The sequence below is a fragment of the Diadema setosum genome, chromosome 19, assembly GCF_964275005.1.
Source record: "Diadema setosum chromosome 19, eeDiaSeto1, whole genome shotgun sequence".
In the NCBI taxonomy this organism is placed as follows: Eukaryota; Metazoa; Echinodermata; class Echinoidea; order Diadematoida; family Diadematidae; genus Diadema; species Diadema setosum.
Window position 1 is genome coordinate 10,424,439 of NC_092703.1, and position 21,750 is coordinate 10,446,188.

General features: G+C 37.5%; 1 protein-coding gene across 1 annotated transcript in view; it reads left to right on the forward strand.

Moving 5' to 3' along the window:
• The window catches only part of LOC140243001 (intersectin-1-like), an 84,716-nt gene extending 73,756 nt beyond the window's left edge, over positions 1-10,960 (forward strand). The window contains exons 39-45 of the mRNA XM_072322741.1: positions 116-187; positions 4,337-4,474; positions 5,213-5,334; positions 6,798-6,880; positions 7,361-7,447; positions 8,735-8,908; positions 9,799-10,960. Of these exons, the coding sequence (XP_072178842.1) occupies positions 116-187; positions 4,337-4,474; positions 5,213-5,334; positions 6,798-6,880; positions 7,361-7,447; positions 8,735-8,908; positions 9,799-9,947 (825 nt within the window). The 3' untranslated portion in view covers positions 9,948-10,960. The remainder of the gene's footprint in view (positions 1-115; positions 188-4,336; positions 4,475-5,212; positions 5,335-6,797; positions 6,881-7,360; positions 7,448-8,734; positions 8,909-9,798) is intronic.
• Positions 10,961-21,750: the final 10,790 nt, after the last annotated feature.

The following is a 21,750-nucleotide window of genomic DNA, read 5'->3' on the forward strand; positions in this document are numbered from 1 at the left end:
TGGGTCAAATCGATGGCAAACATAACAGGCATAGTGGCAGATCCTCCAACTGTCATTTGTCTGAGGATGAAACTGATGTTGTTTTGTGTCGTCATTGTTGTTGTTGTCCATGCAGGAGCTGATATTCAACTCTCTGACAAATTGTCTCGGCCCAAGGAAATATCTGCACTCTGGAAAGCTGCACAAGGTAAGAGTGATTTATGTGGACTGTATTCTACAGAGATGTTTGCAGTCATTCTCAGTCACAATAATAGCAGCAAAGACCCCCCCCCCCCCCCCCATTCCCAGTCTACCTGATTTTGCAAGAGACTTTCTGAATAGAAATACATTTCTCAATTCTCAAAAAGTGAACATAAAATCCTCCCTGAATTTGGGACCTTTTTTTTGGGGGGGGGGGGTGGGTGTTGGTTTTGTGGTTGTGGTTTTTTGGTGTGTTTTTTTATTATTTTGCCTATTATTGAGATGCATGTGAAGATATTATAAGTACCTCCTTCACTGCTCCTGTAGAACCTCCTGGATGTTAACAAATACAAAACAATTGCTGAGTCCAATGTACAATGAATCTCATGTTTACTGTCTTAATATTTAGGATTTTGAGGAGTGTACGGATGATGATAAAACTCTAGGCATGTTTGCAAACTCGGAAGGTATAGCTGCTGTTTAATAGATACGACCAACAAATTGCCGAGAAAAAGTCATGGAAGTGATCTGCATTTTGATTACTGTAAAACACGATATATTCGCGGCATGAAAATTTTGCGAATTGGAGCCAACGGCCTTTCTCGCAGCATGAAAATTTCGCTACTTACCTCTGGCATCCAATACATATTGTGTAGGCAAGAACTTTCGCGTGCATTTTAATTTCGCGAGTGTTGCCGCTTGCAAAATTCGCGAAATTAAAATGCACGCAAACATTCCTCGTTTTGCAGTATGTAGATTAAATGGATGGGATGGAGTGTTTCATTGGTACGTTACACTGTATGTTGTAGATCATATATGCATCACTGTATGTATGACCTCATAATTCTTCAGGTTTTTAGTTATAATTTCTGTTACCTCGTTAGCAAAATTTGTTCATTGCATATCTCAAATACATGTATAACACTGGCACCAATGTGGAGAAACTCAAAACTGTGCTTCCATTTTTTTCATCAGTATATGAACTTTCATTGTTGATGATGTCTTGGTTGTGGAATATCAATTTCATCTGAAATTCATGATTAGAATGATAGGACCAACATTTTGATCAAAATATATGTACATGTGAATAGGTTAATACTCCAAACTACATTGTACATTGATTTATCTGCATTCAAGTCAAAAATAAAAGGAACAGTCCGCTGTACAGTGCCTTTTATACTGATTGGATTTCATCAGAAGTATAGAATGTGTTTACGAAACCCAGGAGACATTTTCAACAAATTTGGAAAATCCTTTTAAGAGGAATTGTCTTGTTCAAAGTTTTGATAAAATTCAATTAGACTACTATACTTCTGTAACAGGTTCGACAATCTATAGTGAAATTTCACAGAAACACCGAAAAAGTTATTGATCTTCAGTGGATTATGTATTATGATATTCAAAATCTCACTTCATTATAGATGTACAGACAACCTTACCTAAGTCAACCTCACATAAGTCGATTAATAAATCACCCAAGTCGAAGGTCTTTATATTCTATTGATTTTAATCCCTCGTAAATCAAGTTGAAGCTATTTCTTCAGTCCAGATGGATTCAACTTTAGGCAAGGTTGACTCTATGTTCGAATGCAAAAGGTGAAATATCAAAGGATTAGGTGTCGTGTTTCTGATTTCAAATATCGGTGTCCATTGCCATTGTAAGTTATGAATGAAATAGGCCTACGGCTTTCACATTCAAGCGCCACACTCTCACTCATGCATGTATTTTCCTATTTTTTTTTACCTTATAAATCACTGGACCAAATGCACCCACACAAAGCAGGTGTGCACATAGATCATGAACAGACGTATGATCACAATTTAAAATGAGTGCCATTTTGTTCATGGAAGTCAAAAGACGTGGAGGCTTAATTTCAGATATATTTTTTTTTAAGTTTGCTGGCTGAGAGCTGTATGATGATGTTAAATTGCATTAAAAAAAAAATCACAACACACAAGCAGGCAAAAATTTTGAGAATTCTGCTGTCGCTGTTAAGCGATTCGTGTCTAATTATCGCCATTCTTAAGAAAAGCTTTCCAGAGCTATGCTGTTACCATCTAGGAGAAGTACTGAGTATGGTTGATCTTGTCACTCACAATTTTGCACTCTTTTGAAGCACTTTTTGGTAGTGTTCATTGTCATCTGTAATTTTTCACAGCGTCAAATGTTCACAGTGTGAGAGACTCCGAGAGCATGTATTACAATACAGCTCAGGCTTTTTAAATATGAAATTTTGCTAGAACCTCACTGCTGGAATGAAATTTTGGAGGCAAAGATTATGTATAATGTGTATTTTTAAAAGTAGCATTATTGATCTTAGTAAGCAAGTGCTGCTAAAGCTGGGAAGCTGCTCTTTACTACACCAAATTTTCAAGTTGATTTCTCCACATTTCATTTTGCTTGCACGCCACAAATTTCCACATTGCCGGTGAAGCATAATGAAGCTATTCTTCACTCAACATATTGATTTTGTTTCCCTTTGTTTTAAAGGTCGTCCATTTTATGATCAAGCACACACTCTTGTGTAGGCTCTATAAACCCTCAGAGTGTGTGTTTGATGAATGTTTTATTTTTTTTTAGCAAAAGTCAGAATTGGCATGGTCATAAGGATGACATGCTTTTTCTGTATTGTGCATTATAACATCATTCACAGTTTGTCTCAGCAGATGCGTTTTGAACGCGAAAGCAGCGTTTGAATTGGCAAGCGAAAAGTTTTGATTTTGGTCGCGACAGCAAGAATTCCCTTGCTCATATACCAGAGTGGCAAAACTCACATACGCAGTCTAGCTTTATACACACGCACATGAATGTCCCTTTTGTTTGTATCATTTATGAATTACAGAATCCTTTACTACCAAAATACAATGCCAATCTCGTACAGATAGAGAAATTAAGGTTCTGATTGAGTAGCTGTTTACTTTTGTAGATAGAGAAATTAAGGTTCTGATTGGGTAGCTGTTTACTTTTGTAGTAACGCCCACATTCTACAAAGTCATCTTGTTCATGCAAATTAGGGTCAAAAGATGCACAAGAACTCCAGGTTGAAAGTGGTGAGTAACATGACTGGACTTTGTTTGCAGCAGCATGAACTGCCAAAATGATGACAATCTTTGCTGCAGCTTTAAGTCACTCATGCACACACACAAATAGGCATGTGTGCATGTACACATACACACACACACACACCCTCTCTCTCTCTCTCTCTCTCTCTCTCTCTCCCCTTGTTTTCAAACTTGTGAACCCTCAACGAAATGCCTCTAAATTTCATTAGCAGGTAGGTGCCAATTAAACGGTCATAAGACCTACTTCATGATATCCTCAAAATCATCTTTATCAAAGGCATGACTGTTCAAAATGTGGTCTGGGTATTCTGTTGATGAAGATGATGTGGAAAAGGTTCAGCGTCTTCCCAAACATTAGCCAAAGTCAGTGTAAGAATGATAAGTTATGAAAGACAACAGTCACATGGAAATAGAGGCACACGCACCTTCATGCACATATGTATTCAGGGGCGGATCCAGGAATTCAAAAATAAAGAAAATATTTCAAGTAAACAGAACAATAAAGCTTTCCTGAAACTTGTTCTGAGACATGCTGTTAGAGTCAGAAAGGTCATTGAACTTCATTGTTTACTGACAAAGGGAGGGGGATAAACATTGCATTTTAGAATAATACCCTTCTAACACTTAACGATACAATAAAAAGGCACCATAATTATTTCGTTGTTTACTTTCTATTTTTTTCCTTTTCAGGAAATGTAGGCATGTATCTCTCCCCAGCAAATTGTTAAAAAAAAATAGAATATGAAATCATCTCTGGAGCCATTTTTGTGGGAAACTAGCCATGGGAGATGCATGTTGGATATTCAATTCAATTCAGTCCGTGGTATTGTACACCATGACTGGTACTTCTTTCAATTTGTTCTACAATATGAATTGACAAATTCATACTTCATGTTACGTATTACCTTATGTTTGATAAAAAATAAGGTTGAATTGGATTGGATTGGATTGAATTGAATTGAATTGAATTGAATTGAATTGAATTGAATTGAATTGAAGTGAGTTAGAGTGAATTAAATTAAACTGAACTGAATTGATATCCTTTTTTCTCATCTGAAATCTCCCTCTTAAATTCCGTCCCGTATCACTCCAGGCAAAGAGCAACAAGGAGCTCTACGTGTTCCTCTTCAACGACTTTTTGCTCTTCACCCAACCGGTCAAACCTGGGCTCCGTGCACCCTTCTTGGCGGGGGACTCCAAGATTGCCATCGAGTACAAGATGTACAAACATGTAAGCATGCTCACTGAATATCATCCCTGATAGCCAAAGACATTTTTCTTTCCATGTTTGGTCATGTTGTTGTTATTGTTGTTCTTTTACAGTCGTAGTACCTGTGGATTTGGATCATTCCATTCCTTGTGGTTTACAGGAAGTTAATGAGTCATGCTAAAGTTTAAGAAAAAATCAAAGAGATCATTTGTCAATAAGTTGGAAGGCTTGTACAGCTCTAATAGTTTTTTCATCTTCTTTGCTAGGTTTTGCATTTTGCTACATATTACGCTTACTTAAAACAGTTAAATTCTTGCATCACGTTTTATTGTTTTTTGCGATACATTTACAAGCTACTAAACATTGATTAATTCAGTGCTTATTTATGTCGATGTAGTGCAATTTGTCAATCAGTTGCAGTAAAAAATAAAAAAAAATACACATATCATTTCTGAAAATGAGCATACTTGAGTTTAATATTTGGCAGAAATGTCTATATAGACAAGGTTCCGTGACGTCAAATGACGCTTTGGCTGAGGGGCAAAAGTAAATTTCATGCGTATTACGTGCATGGCTCAAGCGCAGTGTACGCTTAGCATATACCCGCCTGCCTATCATGAGACGTGGTTATGTAACTCTTACGCGCTTGCCCACTCGTATGGGGGTCCCCTTACGTAATTTTTGCCCCTCAGCATGACTTGGTGACGTCATTGGAACCTCGTCTATACTGAATTATCTCTTCTCCCCGAACCACCATAGCCGCTGTTTCTTAATGAAGTGGAGGTGAAGATCCCGGATGAAACGGCTCCAGACGACTTTGTCTTCCACATCAACCACATCGACAAGGTGTACGCACTCAGGTCAGAGAGCAAAAAGGACAGGTGAGCTACGTACAGCCCAACAAGCAGCCATTTTTGTTTTCTCTCAGTCACTCTCTCTCTCTCCTCCTTCTCCACCTCCTCCTCCTCCTCTATCGATTCTATCAATCTATCTATCTTTTTATCTATTTATATATCTGTCTGTATCTACCTATCTATATATCTATCTATCTACCTATCTATCTACATCTATCTATTTGTCTCTCTTGTTATCTATCTGACTATTTTTATATATCTATATATTCATCCATGTATCTATCTATCTATCTATCTTTCTTTCTTTCTATTTGTCTATCTATTTTTCAATCTTTCTATTTGTCTATCTATTGAGCTGTCTATCTATCTTTCTATTTGTCTATCTATCTATCTATCTATCTATCTATCTATCTATCTATCTATCTACAATGTATTTATCTATCTGTTCATCAATGCCTGTTTTAATATATATTCATATACCTATCCATTTTGTCTATTTGTATCTCTTTATCTATCTATCAGTCAATATATCTATCCATGTATGCAGTCTTTTGTGGAAGGTTGATAGTATCAAGGAGAAATCACTCCCCTGCCCATGTATAAGGGTGCGTTCGAGCGCTCTCCTAAAGCGAACTGTACCGTACCGTACCCGCGCCAGAGGAGCGTTCGAACGCTCCTAAAGTGTACCGTAACGTACTGTACCGAGCCAAAAGTGGACCACTTCCCGATGTGCTCCAAAAGCGTACCAAAGCGTACCAAAAGTTTGTTGTAAAGCATGAGCGTATCAAGCGCATACGTCACAGTGCAAAAACATCATTCTCTTTGTTCGGGACAGCTGTAAGTAGTTCAAGCGAGAGGTGAATGACATTCTTGCTGTAAACAAGCGTGACCTTTTCTAAAAATAACTTGTGAGGTACGCTTTCTCCACAGAGCGCTCGAACGCACCAAAATTGGCATGGTACGGTACGGTACACTTTAGTTAAGTTCGCTTTGGTTCGCTTTATCTTAGAGCGCTCGAACGCACCCTAAGATGCTCAGTATTTCAAACTTTGTGGGAGGTTTTTTCTCTCTCTTTATAAGAAAAGTATTGACCCTTTTATTTTTACAGGAATTCTGTTGCAATATTGAAATCAAGAACCAACATTCTTTAGTCTTTACTATAATGTTTTGAGAACACCTAAAACAAAAAGATGTGAAATGCCCTCAAGTCAAGTTTTAGGAAGCTTTTGGTGTCAAAAGAAAATGTGTGTGAAGTATTCAAATGACTCTTTGTGATTCTAATAAGGGTGCACAATTGTAAAACATGCTGCATCTTTAAGATGAGTGATTGCTTATAATGTCTATGACAGTCCTGGATGAAAGTTTTTCCCAGACGTCAGTGTTCAGTGAACATTCTTCCATACTAGGGAATTTGTCTTTCGATAAGACTGTGATTTCCGATCATTCATGCAATGAGGGGGGTCTCACTGTCTGTTCATCGTACTCAACAGGACAAAATGGCAAGAGAGGATTCAGCAAGCGTCCAAGAACTATGTGGAGACTGAAAAGAAGAAGCGAGAGAAGCTCCAGAGAGGTACAGTGAGATCATGGCTTTTAAACCGGCAAAAATATGGTGGTCTGTGTTGGAGTCTGCGCAGAAAATATACCAAGATTCTAGAAAATGTTTAATCCCGTTCTGCATACTTTTCCCACTTTCTTTTTTGCTGCATTTCTTGACAAGCACATGTCATGACATCGTTTGAATACATTCAAAGTTTAAATGTTGAACGGTTTTTAAGTGTCTCTGTTCACTTTGTAGCTATATTTTTCCCCTTTTTCCATTAAGCTAAGGGATCATGATATGACCCAACAATTTGATTGTTTGTTTGTTTTCTTTTTTCCTTGGGAAGAGGGGGAGGGACTTGAGTGAATTAAAGATGTGCTTTCCAAAAATGTGAGACCTTTTCCTCCATAGATTTATGAACTGCTCAATAGGAAGTGTCATTAATGCTCCCATTAGTGCAGTCTCCAATGTATACCATACTTGTATCGTCCCCAAATTTCATGTCCACAGCTCGCTCGCAGAGGAGTAAAGGCGTCGGTCGTCTCATGGTGGTCATCATCGAGGGTTACGAACTCAAGCCATCAAATTCCGTCACAGGTCAGTCATCCTGAAAATTTTTCGACTTAATCCGCTCGGTACTGATCTGTTCACTGGTTGGTGTGTTTGCGAGCTTGCTTCACACTGCTTTTTGATATTGATATTGATGTTCTTCAACATAGTGTACATGTAGTTGAATTCATGGGATGTGCAGTGTACCTGATCTCAATCAAAACATTAATATGATTTGAGGGTTGTTTTTTTTCTAACATTGTTGTGCTGTTTGCCTGAGTGGATAATCTGCAAAGCATTCAACATTACGGATATTTGAGTGAGGGTATGCTATAGTAACCAAATGCTGGGGGAGTAACTTTTTTAGCAGGTTGCAGCTAAAATGCATGGACACACATACACAGTGGGTCAACTTGTATCCAGCCTAAGTTGCATTTTGCAGTTCATCCTTCAGTGGCCAATGATCTCTGCTCAGCTTACATTCATCTGTTCATTTTTTGCATTGGTGTGTACTCTTGGATAGCCGAGGGACTAAGGAAAGTCTCGAAAGCGTTTTTAGAGGGTGAATAACATTTAGGAAACTACATCTTATTTCTGTCATATTGTCCAAACCTTTCCATTCTATCATCATGGGTGGACAACTTTCAAAGTCGAGGTGACATTTGGCAGCAAATTTTGTGAGAAAAAGCCTAAATGTAGTTTGCAGTGACATAAATCCAGTTTGAGGCAGGGTTGAGGAATTCAATAATCTGTGGAGGTATTGAACTTTTAATTCATTTCTCACCGTGCTCACGTAGCAAATATGCATTTTGATGCAAGGAACATGTTATACTGTGATTTTTACTCATCCAAGCATTTTCAGTGGTGACCAGCAGTGATGAGTAAGGGCTATGTTCTTATTAATCATTACATCTAAAGGGTCACATTTGTGTAGCTAATCAAGGGATTATTTCTGTGAGGGTCTTTTATTTCCTTTAACCCCTGAAGACTAGTCCCAAGAATACTTTGGCAGGTGTCTATGGGAAATAGGTGTTGTAGCAAAATCAGCCCATCCTCAACGGGTTAAAGTGTTCTCCAAAATGGTGACTTTCAAGGAGCTCAGTAGGATGAGGTAGGCATGTTTGCTTGTTTGTTAACTCTGTTGTAAAGTTTTAAAAGCTTCGCTCTCACCTTGATACTGTTGTGCAGCATGGCCAAGTGAATTGAACATTTGTAATGACTGCAACAAGTATTACAAAGTAATGATGGGGGGGGGGGGCAGGGGAACTTATACATGTAGAATAATGTGTTTCATGCAAGTCAAATGTCACAACGTTATCTGAACCCTGACCTCAGGTCGTGCCGACCCCTACTGTGAGGTCAGCATGGGGTCGCAGGAGCACAAGACGAGAGTGGTGCCGGACAACCTCAACCCCGTCTGGGATTCATCCATGCAGTTCATTGTCCGCGACTTGCAGGAAGACGTCCTGTGTATCACGGTCTACGACAGGGACTTCTTCTCACCGAATGGTAAGAGCTAATTTGCAATGAAAACGTTTGGTGTATAGTCCTACATATTTGTATTCGTGTTCATGCATAAGTGTGTGTCATAAACTCTGCGGGTCATATTTTTATACCAAGAATGTTTACATTGCATATTTCATGATGTTTTCATATTCAAGCAATATTCTTGAAATTGAGAATGTGTGAAAATATTGCCTCTCATAACACCAAATATGTATATTGTATCCAAGGTGGGAAATTGCTAACTTGTCTTTTGAAAAGGGATCTTATTATTCCTTGTTGGTTGTGGTTATTCATGTGAATCTGCAGCATTTTTCCAGTAATTAATCTCAGCAATTACTGTAAAAGTAGATATTATTGCACGACTAATTTTTTGCGCTTAGCCAGGTAAAAAGAGTTTCACGTTTTTTTTAATTTTGTGGAATCAAGACATCGAGTACAGGGACATATGGCAAGCAAAAAATTCATGTGCTTTTATTTTCGCACTAGTTTCTGGTTGTGCGAAGTGAACAAAAATTTCAACACCGTGAAAATTTCCACTTTTACAGTAGTGAAAAAAAAAATTATATGCAGAGTTTGTCTCGCCATGGATGAGCACAATGATTGATTGTGTACAAACTTCCCCTGTAATGTTATACAACAGATTTTAGTTCAGTGAGGCCTGATAAAAATGTAATGCTCAAAGATATACATAGGCCATGCAATGTATCTCAGGCATCGCAGTCAGTGGTCAGTGCAGTCAGTGGGTAAAATAAATAAACTATTGAATTGAATTGAATTGAAAGAGTTGATCAGATGAATTCCAGCAGGCAGTGATGAGGGATACACTTGTATTTATGTTTTATTTCTGTGTTGTTGATTTTGCTGTATGACTTTCCTTGTTTTTCCACACGCAGACTTTTTGGGCAGGACCGAGGTGCGAGTCGCGGACATCTTGAAGGAGACGCAGGGCCGGGGGCCGGTCATCAAGAGTCTTCTGCTCCACGAAGTGTCCACTGGAGAGGTCAAGGTCAAGTTGACCCTCCACCTCTTTGACCAATCATGACCTCTATGTTCGTATTTTTAACTTGCCAAGATGTGAAATAATCTGTCGTGATCAGAGTGTATATGAATAAGAGTTGCATTGCTATGGTGATGAAGATGTAAATTTGTCTCTTTTTTTGTTGTTGTCGGTTTGTTTAATGTACAGTTTTATGAGGAGCGGAGGGGAGATATGCATCTTTTCATATGTAGTGTATCTTCCTTGGTCCACGAAAGTGCGGCATTAGATAGAATGATGCAGAAATATCTCAAGTAATCAAGTTTATTCTCTCATGTTTTTAACAAATAAAATCAGAAAAGACTAAAGAAAAAAATATACTTTCCTCATATTTTGCAAATGACGAGTGAAGTTACAAGATAAAGATTGTGCTGAAATATATTCAAATTTGTTTGTGGAGTTGAAAAAGGGGACTTTTATGAGTCAATCTAATTCAAACTTTAAGAGGATGTTTGACGTAGATGCGTGATGTAAGTGCTGGTCATGGTGCATCTGTGGACAGAAATGCATGTCTCATTTTGAAGTTTAGGGAGTGCAGGCAAATTGTTGATCTCTTTCAATCTATAACTAAAAACTCTTTCATTTTTTAAATACTGATTATTCTTTCTCTTTCTTTCCTCTTTCAAGATTTGCTAGTGGATGTTGTTGATATTAAAGAGCTCTATGAAATCCTTTGTCTTGTTTACATGTTTCTGTGGTCAGAACGGTATAATAATCATTCCACTATTAATAACGTTATTAAGTGATAAAGAATAGAATAGTCAGTGTGATAAGGGACTAGGATGCTAGTGTGTAGAGGAATCATATCATCGTAAAAAAACATTTTGAGTCCAAGAGATGACTAAACCCCATAATGTTCCCATTCCTCTGGAGGAAAGTTTGTCTCTGCAGTATATAAGTGTTGTACACAGAGCGATCTGTAGATTATTGTCGATAGTGTATACGCCATATATTCAGTGAGTCTAATTTTTCGCGAATCGGGACTTCCTGACAACTTGGCAACTCGTTTATTAATTCACGGTCATGGAGTACAGTATTGAATGGAAGAACGTTTGTGTATGCGTGCATGTCACATTCAGGTCGGGATCGGATTAATACATGTATGTTTTCGTGTGTTTTTAAATTCGCGATTAGCACGCGACTAGCGAAATTTGCGAAAATACAAACCTCACGAAATATACGTGTATGGCATACAGTAATCAACCCAGCTAACTCACATGCCTTTCTGGTATAATCTCCTCCAGACGGACAGACAGACACACACACACACAAACAACAATGTGACATTAACTTCAGTTTCTTGTGCAGAAATCTTTCCTTTGTGTCTGTACAGGATTTCCGCTGCCCATGCCTTCTGCAACTCTTCGTTCAAACTATTCAGAATATCACAGATCACCCACCTACTCTGTGTATTATATATTTCTGTCTATTCTATTTCACCGAGGGACCGAGATCTACTCTGTGTCTGAGGGCGCTATTCTCACATTAACAGGCTTTCTAAGATCTTTCCTTTTTGATGTTGATGGCCAATATCCTATATCTGGTACATTTTGATATTAGCTTCTAAATCTATCAGTATGTGAATCACTTTTTTTTTTAAAATCAAGAGTATCAATAAATTTTCATCATAAACTTTTTCACATAGAGGATCCAAAGTCGAACTTTCTTTCTGTTCATAGCTTTTCAGAAAAGTTGACAACAGGGGTATATTATGAAAGGAAGATATATTTATGGAGAATTTGCCAACAATGTATAATACATTTCTGAGTTATTTGTGTTTGTTTAGAATTGTTTCCTGTTTTTGTTGTGTTTGTTTATTTGTTGTTTGTTTGTTTGTTTGTTGTTTTTTTTGCTGTTTGAAACTTAGGGCAGAATTGATCACAGGGATATGACTTTTCAATCGGCCATGCCTAGATGGTGAATGTTTGAGATGCAATCATTATTTTCTGTACTTGCTGCTGACTTTATTGCTTATACTAGTCCCTTGACTGTGTGTGTCCCATGGGTGTGGTCTGTCGGCTGGGCGTGGTCCATTGGCTGGATGTGATACTTTGGGTGGGTGAAGTCCCTTGACTGGGCGTGGTCCCGTTGACTGGGTGTATTTCCATGACAGGATGGGGTCCCTAGATCTCGATCGCTTGCCAACTAAGCCCTGGGTTTTGGCAAAGCTCAAATTGATGGGTTCGTTCTGTTTTCTGTTCAAATCTACATCAGTGGAGTAACCTTTGTATCTTTGATACCAACTCTTAGCGAAAATGTGTCCTCAATGCAAGACTTTTTATCGAACTGCTAGCTGAAATCGGTAACCTCTGTTTTATTGACCGTAGTAAAGACCCTGATATGCACAAATAGGCCAGAAGCTAACAAAGGCTCTGCCCCGGTTGGCACAATGAATATTAAACAAAAGGTGACACCTACAGTGTATTTGTATGGTTTCCTGCTCCTGTGCTGGTAGACCATGTTACTATATGTAGCATCATGTTGGCTGGAACGAATGAGATGATATTAAACTTGTTGCCATGGGATATTGCACAAAAATTGAAGTCAACGTATCAACTATCAACTACCCAGAAATCTCAGTAAATACTTGTACGAGAAATGAATTCCCGTGTACGATCATGCCTTTAGCTGTTGAATCAGTTGCCATTGAAAGTCACATTGATGTATATCTGTAGGCCTATGTGTATTTTTACTAACAAGGGCATGAATCTCTTGTTTCCATACTTCTACACCTATGCTTGCACCCAATGCTCCAATCAATATGCTCATGAATTTGCTTGCATGGATGTCGTAGAGCTTTCAGGCGTACTTGCACAGTTAGATTCTGCTGATCCCCATAAAAGCTCCCAATTTTGTGAAAAATTATGTTTGATAACGAAAATTATATAATCTGAGAGAAATTGTCCATATGAGCTTCAGAGTAAAACGGAACGTAGACATTCTTACATGTTGTCAAATGTGCGGACATCCAACAGTGTTGAAGAAAATGTAACATTAAGAAAGTATCTACACATATTATTACAACTAATACGACCATACGAGAACAAGTACTCCAGCATGAATATAGTTATGCAGGTTTGGAATCATCCATTTCACATACATGAAACATGATCAGATATTAAATAGAAATAGTATTCCAATAATTTGATTATCAAATGTTTTCCCTCAGCGGTTTGTGGTAAGTCTTGCGTGCAGAAATGTTCAGTTTGTGATGTCGCCTTTCAGTGTGATTCTTTGGGGGAAAAAGGCCACAGTTTGGATTATTTTTCTGATCCTTTCCCCAAAACTTTTCCCAGTCTCTAGTATTCAAAATGTCCTGAAAGCTCAACACAGTACCTTTAAGAGTATCAACTTGTGATTGGGTACTCACTAGAATTCACAAACTATTTCTCTCTACATGTAATCTTGAATGTATAATGCTTGTCTTTATAGAAGAACACCATTGTAGGTGTACTATAGTACAAATTGTAAGAATACCTAGTATCTATAGTTACAATAAGACCACATGCGTTGGATCCAAAGCAATCAATCATATCGTACTGTGTACATGTCAAGGAATGGTCACTGAACATATAAAACTCAAGTCATATATAACATATATCGAGTTTATAAATATCAAAAGTCAAAACAGGATTGCATGCATTTATATGCTATCTGTGATGTGCTGTAGGCCTAAGTCTTACATGCCTTGTGATCAGAGACTCCAACCCCAAACATCTCATAAATGTGAGATTCTCCTGTCTGGTCCCCATTTCAAACTGAAGACTGGTCGCATGAACACACGCACAATATTATGTACCAGTAGTGCACATCACAAGCTCAAAAGAGTGACGTACCTTTGTGGCCAGGGCCCGCTTGAAGGCCGTAGAAATTCTGGGGTTATAGACGCTCTCTGATGCTGTCCTAACATTATCTTTGAACATGCTACAAAACTAAAGTTGGGAGGGAGAAAGCTAAATTTTAATTGGGAGACACAGTAAAAGAAAAAAAAAAAAGAAGAGTGATATAGCAATACGTTTGTCTAGAGTATTGTATTTGGCATGTTCAGGTGCATTCTCTAAACATCAAGCCAAGTAGACTAATTCATTGTTTTTAATGTCCTACAGAAAAGAATAAAAACTGCCTGTATAATTTATTTTTATCATTTTGAAGTGGTTCTTCTCCCCTTTTTTTCACAATTATATGCACGGAGGGAAGAAAAAAACAAACCAAGGGGGTCAGGAATATTAAAGTTTTGAATTGTCAATATGTCATATGAAATGCACAATATCCTCATCCATAGGCCTATATTCCAGTCTTTGTTTCTTTTTGTTATGTCAGAGGCTAATTTGTAGCGAGGGGAAAAGCATATAGTGAAGATGACTTTATATCTTTGTAGCAATAGATTCATCGGCAATAATAGATAGCAACCCACGAGCTATGAAATCAACATCACCATCTCTTTATGCTATATTGTACCATTTTATCTTGTATGCAAATAGAAAGTGTAATCTTCTGACACTAACTGCATGTGAAGCTTGCCACCTGGAAATGATCAAATGTGCATTTGGGTATGATTTTTGTTATTTTGAGATGAATTTACTCAATTTCCCTCACCTGCTACTCTTGTAGTCTTCTCTATCAAAAAGAAAGCTTACTGCAACCCCCCCCCCCCCATTTTCACTTGCTGGGAACAAATTGACCCTCAAGTGGTATGATGATGCGTAGATGTAATCCAGGCATATCAACAACAAAGATTGCAGTAATTCAGTTTTCTAGTGTTGTTTGAGGTTTAGGTGACAGAGCTGGTGTTTGTGAAAATCTGTGTCTTCGTTCTTATTTCTAGCTTGACATGGGCATACAAATGAATTCAAATAAATAATTGGTTTCATGTTTACCAAGGATCTTATTATCGGCTGAGAACCAGAAGGGCTTTATCGCAATTTTTTAGGGGTATCGAGTTTCATACTGGTATCATGTTGTAGAGCTCAATCTCTTCTACATTATGGTGTGAATTTTAAAAGAAGTGGACTCCCGTTATAACGAAGTCCTCGGGACCGGCAGTTTTCTTTCGTTATATCAAAATTTCGATATAATCGAACAAATAAACAATAAGAATGCATAAAGTGGATAATGTTGTGGCCTGAATTTTTGCTTTGTTGCAACCAGAATTTTGTTATAACCGTGTTCGTTGTAACGGGAGTGCACTGTATTGTCATTTTCAGTAAAATGTTAAAAATTAAAACCACAGGGGTGATATTTTACCCTGTATTTGGAACAATGCTTATATCAAAATCTACCCACCTTAGATTAAATAAACATTTTATTTTACGGAAATTGATTGTTTCGTTTTTATTTTCCCTCAAATCTTAGAGAACGCGATAGTGCCCTTCTGGTTCTTAGCTGATGATATACTTCTACAAATGCACGGAAGTGTCTGTTCTCAGGTGGTATTGCAAAGTAATACATTTAGCTGTTCTTAGCTTTGATAGCCGTATACAACTCGTGTTATATATATCTTTTGCCAGAATCATATTTTGTACCTGAATGGAATGTCTTGGCTCAAATTAAAAATCTTTTTTCGTTTTTTTTTTAAATTGTATCCTTTGAATTCTCAGTATTAGTGGGTATCACATAGCAGAATCCCCGTCTGGTGTATTTGAATGGCTCCTGACTTGAAAACTGTGACAAGAATATTTTCCAGAAAATAAATGGCTATGAAATGGTCTCATGTAAACTCATTGACTGGTGAGACTGTTTTGTTTTGGTGTGTGTGTGTGTGTATGTGTGTGTTTGTCTGTTTGTTTGTGTATTTGTTTTTGAGGGAGGATTCTGTTCTTCACTTACTTTGAGAGATAATGTTGAGACCATCTTAGTTTTGGACACGAGACAGAAATTGTGTGACAGCAATGTTGTGATACATGAGTAAATCAATGGTGAGTTTGATAGTTATCTATAAAACCAAAGAGATTTTTACAGATGCTAGAGAGTGTAGTGAGTCCGCACAAGGGAGCTGCGATTTTGGGTTGTGGGTGCATTTTATTGTTGCGTCAAAATGTTCAAGGAATCATGATGAAATTTCATAATGTTGCTGTTTTATGGAGAAAAAAAAAAAACCACTCCTGATGTGATATGACAAGATAGGACTTGAAAGTAGACTGCGATAAATTCCCAGATCAGTACGCATGTGCTCCCTCTTCAATTTTTGATGTCTTATTTGTATACACGCATATGGGGAGTGCATACTCTTGTGCCCCTGTAAAATCTCTCTAATCTAAACTTTGAATAGGATACACTGTAGATATCACACTGTAAAGATAATGGCCGACATACATATACCAGCCAATCAAAAGTCTGAGTCTCAGAAGAATATTGCTGGGGAGGGAGACACATACAAGGGCGTGAAAAAAACAAAATAGTTGTAAATTTACGCTACCAAGTGGAAATATGGAGAAGAAATGGAGAGTGAGCAGCTTTAATATTGATGACTTAGTCTAAAATAACACCATCACCCCCCACCCTCCTTTACTACATTGTAATACCAAAACACACATATCAGAAACTTATTAAACCAAACATACACATTGGGACTGTACAGTACTGGTTGAGGTGAGGATTCAGCTTGTAATGTTTTGCGAGATATAGAAACCACTCTATGAAATGTTTAAAAGCGTACAATTCTAAAGGGAATCAATTATAATTTATGAAAATCAGTTTTGAAATGACCGAGATATCTAAAATCAAGGTAAAACAAAGAGATCCTAATGAAAATTGTGGCCTGTCAATTTTATTAGGATCGCTTTTTGGGATATCTCGGCCATTTCAAGACCAATTTTCATCAAATAAATGTTGAATCCTTCTTGAAAGTACATGCTCTTTCATATTTCATGAGGTTTCTCATTATCTCACCAAAAAATGTTATAAACCTGACTTTAGGTCTCGACCAAAACTACACAATCCCTTAAACGCCAAATCTACTACTCACAGACATATCCCTTGCATGCACCACTTGGAACACTCTTTATAAATACACACACTCATAGCCCTCAATGTAATACATACAACACTAGTAGTAATGTACTCCCAAGTTTCATCGGTTCTAATCAATCAATATGCACTACAAGCAATGACACAGTAGACTACCTCAATTGTGTAAGTTAATAATGCATTTTTTAATCTTGTCTCAACATTCATGGAAACACATAGTATCATAATTATTTCAATAAAGTTTATGAACAATACTTTAATGCACACGACACTGTCACACGGACACTATTTAAACCACTTTTCTCTGTGGGGTCACCACATACGTGCATTATCTATGGCAGGACGTTCCGACACATTTACACATCTTGGTTTTTCGCAAAGTCTATGCATCAGTATACCAAATAACCTCTACGTACAGCTCAATTTCACACAGATGAAGAAGACACCAAAAAAGGACATTTGTACTTGAGTGTATTAAATTTGTTTGTCCACAAAACCAAACTACTTTGGAGAGTGTTTCACAGAGCAGAAAACTCACAATACTCAGGATTTAGCACATTGCGGATACATCCAAAATCTTGTACAGCCAAAATTACAGCATGTAGATTTGTCCTTGCTAATAGGCATTCAATGTATGCACCCCCTGGGTATCAAACTGCCTTTAGGGCCAACTTTAGGTGAATTATCAGCACCATCTGAGAGATATTGACCACATCGAGAAAGTTGTTTTGAATAACATCACCAAAATTAATCCCATCGATCAACACATTTCAGGCAGAAATCAGTCATACATTTCAATCACAGCAGTGCAGATATCGGACAGGACCACCCAAAAAAAAAACAAAAAAAAAACAAAAACGCTCAAGAGTCAACCCAATGACCCTCCAGTACAGACCCTAAAATTCCTCATTATATGATGTATATATACCACAGTCCTAATTCTTTCTGCTGTTTTGAAGCAAATGTTTGTAGTGTTTATATCAACCAACATACTTCATACAGAGTCAATGAAGAACGAACACATCTTGTACAAAGAAACTTGTCATCTGAGTATATAACATAGTATACGTGTAGGCCTACTGCACATGTTTCAGCGTGAAAGAATGAGGAGAAATACACAATATCATTCATCACACGACCAAGATGCTTCTTTCAAGGTGCCCATGCACTGAACACCTCACAGAATGATTTTAAATATACAAACATTCACTGGGTCATCACTTTCGCAATATTTGTTCCATTTCATCTCTGTAATCGTATGCTTGATTTTCCATTCATTTTGAAGAAATACAGCATCAATTAATTTCTCTTTATGGGGGAAAACACCCTCCTTTGGAAAGAATTTAGTCTCATATGCGTACATTCAACATTAGCAAGTGTTCATGATTTTGTTTTAAAAAATAAGAAGTCAAATTTCTGCCACACTCTACAATCGGGAATAACATGATTGCTTAAAAAAATATTAAACCTCTGGTGCAGACGCCAAGCCGATCCATGTACACAGTAATTTTCAATGCATAATGCCTATCTATTAACTAGCCAAATATATTTCAGCCATTATACAAATCCTATATTTCCCTCTCAGCGGGCAGAATACACATATTACAAACAAAGCAGTCATGCGTTGAGGTTTAGTGGTACGAGGGGCAAGCTGCCGGCGAGCTCTGGAGTTGTCACAGGAAAAGTTTCGAGCAATTTATACAAGAGAAAAAGTGCGAATGACAGAGCTTTTGCAACAGAAATTCAGTGAACAGACTGCAATGCAGTGGATATATATCTGCTTGTAATCATAATGTTACTCTTTAGTTTGCTTTATTCCCTTTTTCAGTTTACTAAAAGATAATGCATTGCATGCCATGATACATAAACTTAGACCAGGGATTCAAGATGGCACTGTTGTACATACAATATTTTTTTGGTTGTTTGTTGTATATCACAACGGTAGATGATTGGTTTTATTGTACATTGGTTGATTGGTTGTATAATGTATTGCATATTCTTTGGTTGATTGGTTGTATATTTGTTGTATATTGGTACATTGGTTGTATATCAGTTGTATATTCTTTGGTTGATTTTTGTTGTATTCTTATTGTTCAGTATGTAAAAAATGGTTGAAATAATACCAATATCTCAGTTTGCTTTGATTTGGCTGTTGTTCCTGGTTCAGTGTACAGCAAATCAATCCATTGAATCTTTAATGTAAAGCGAGCGCATGCAATACGTACCAGCGATCTACTTTGATGGACAGCTGTAACACATCTTTATTGCCCATCTTTGTTTTAATGAAGACGGTGGAAATCATCACACAACCCAACAGCGCAATCTTGAATCCCTAGTCCTTGTGGCTATCTATCACTGCTTGAGTAATTTGGTAAAATATCTAGACCTAACACCTTAGATAGGGTATATCCATACTATGCTCTTAAACTGCATCTCTCAGGACCTGACCACAATAACAATCAAGGGTTTGAGTCTAGCTCACTGTCGCGTCATTGAGCTACAAAGCCGTAAGAAAGCAAAGAGAAATACACACCATACATTCATCAATAACAAGCAATGTCATTTTACACACAAAGTTAAAATCTAAAAATTTGAAGACATACATTATGTATACCAGCATTTAACGGCAAACCTGCCTGATGTGCAGAGGCTCCATGTTGTGGCTATACTCACTGTTCACATATAAGTGCCATACTTTCCAGTAAAAAAAAAAGACAAAACAAATGATGAAATGTTACATAAAAAACATTCTAGATCTTGAAGAACTTGCCACCAGGCTAAACACTGTGGTTTCTCCATCAACTGGTTTCTCCATCTACAATACTGTATAAGCTGTTATTTTTGCAAGGGTTTAATTTTCGCAAATTTCGCAAATTTATCACAGTTGGATTGTGAATTTAACAACACGCAAAAGTAATGTCTCCATGCGCTTTGTTAATAGAGCATGCATTAACGTAAGTGTCGGTGTCGATATGCGAAAACAACATCTCACATAAATATCTATGACCTTGTCATTCACGAAAATATCTGTACGCAAAAATAACAGCGTATACAGTAGCAAACAGTTTCAACTGCAGGACCTCAGACATGGAGTACAGCATCAAACAGATAACTATGTGGATAAAATCTACACCGTTAAAGATCTGTCATTTGGCAGCACTACATACAGAAGATCAGCCATCATAGCACACAACACTGTACTCTCTGAGCTTACACATTGTCAAACACCCTTCCATTTGGCTTGGTTTTGTTTTGTTTTGTTTTGTTTTTGTGTATGTTTTCTTTCTTTTTTTCTTTCATAGCAAGTGGGTCCATCAAAACCATACATCAGATTTTTAAACCAAAATATGCAATTGATGCAATGTTTGGCTAGCCCACTGTTATTCAAAACACATGCCCAGTGCATTGGTATTGCAATCAAAACAGTTGCGAAATAGAGCTGTTCCACCTCAACAAATACAAATTGTATGCTTGTATCAATGATATGGAGGCCAGTACCAGGGAATACTACAGAGAAAGAGAGGGTAAAAAATAAAAATCATTGTGTGTGTAGACTGCATCATGCATAGACTCATACCACGGTATGGCTGGAATTCTGCTTAAATTCTGAAAATATCACTGCTGACAAAATGACTGACATGATTGCAAGAACTGTGTACATCCAATGAAAAAGGAACGGTGCTTTAATATGCTGATACCTTTTCATGTTGCTGTGACAAGCACATTTGCTTTTACATCATCTTTTTTTCTCTCTCTGTTTCAAGTTTATACTTTCATCACACCTATGAGTCTTTAATAATTTTACCACAGATCTCTGTTGATTAATATTTCACCCCAATGTTTTTGTGCTGCTCAATAATCAGTTTGAAAAAGTGAAAATTACCGAGTCAGGCAACACCTCATCTCACGATGAGTAATACACACTCTGGAGAAGGTAGGACAAATGCTTTAAATGATCACAGAGTAGATAACTTATCTTTATGATTCACATCTTAATTTAAGTGATTCTTTGGGCACACATAAGAGACACGTCAAAGAAAAAAAAAATGGACAAAGTTCGTTCAGTCTTTCTGTGAAAAACCAGAGATGGGGTGTACATGATTGTATAATATTTGACATTACTTAAAGTGATTGGATGTATTACATGGACTGTTGAGTGTGCGCTAGAGGAACCAGCGGTGGATGAATTTAATGAGAGTAATAAAACCTCAGACTAATTAGGAGAGATTGGACATCCAAACACACACATTGATAGGAACTACATGGACTTGCAAGCTCCCTGTGACAAAATTCCAGGATATACATGTATCTTGCTGCACATGCACGCATGCAATGCTGATCGAGATTGCATTCTGCACAGATTCTGAAGTCAACCAATTTCAGACACATAATAGCAATGCAAAGTGTCACAATGTTACACCCACACTGGGTTGGTTGGTGCTTGTGTGGATTAATTGGACTGAAAAAAAAAAAAAAAAGGGCCTGAATTCACAAACGTACCTAATAGTCTGAATCAAATCCATGGTCATGACTGATGGTCAAGGTTTAGACCGTGGACTGAAACAAGCAAGATGTTGGTGTACCTTGCATATGCCTGTATATAGCATGCATTCATCAATGGAGTCAGTTGGGGTATGCTCTATATATCACACACATTTGGGCAGTCATAATCTGCATATGATCCCCAGACTAATAGTAGATGTAGGGCTATGTAAACGTCTTTTGGGAATTCTGGCCAAAGCAAGGAAAGGTACATCGAACAGCGCCTTCACAGAATACACATATTTCTTGTGGATCGTCAAAAGCTGAGCAGTTCCTCTTTGGTGTCACATATCAAATGGTG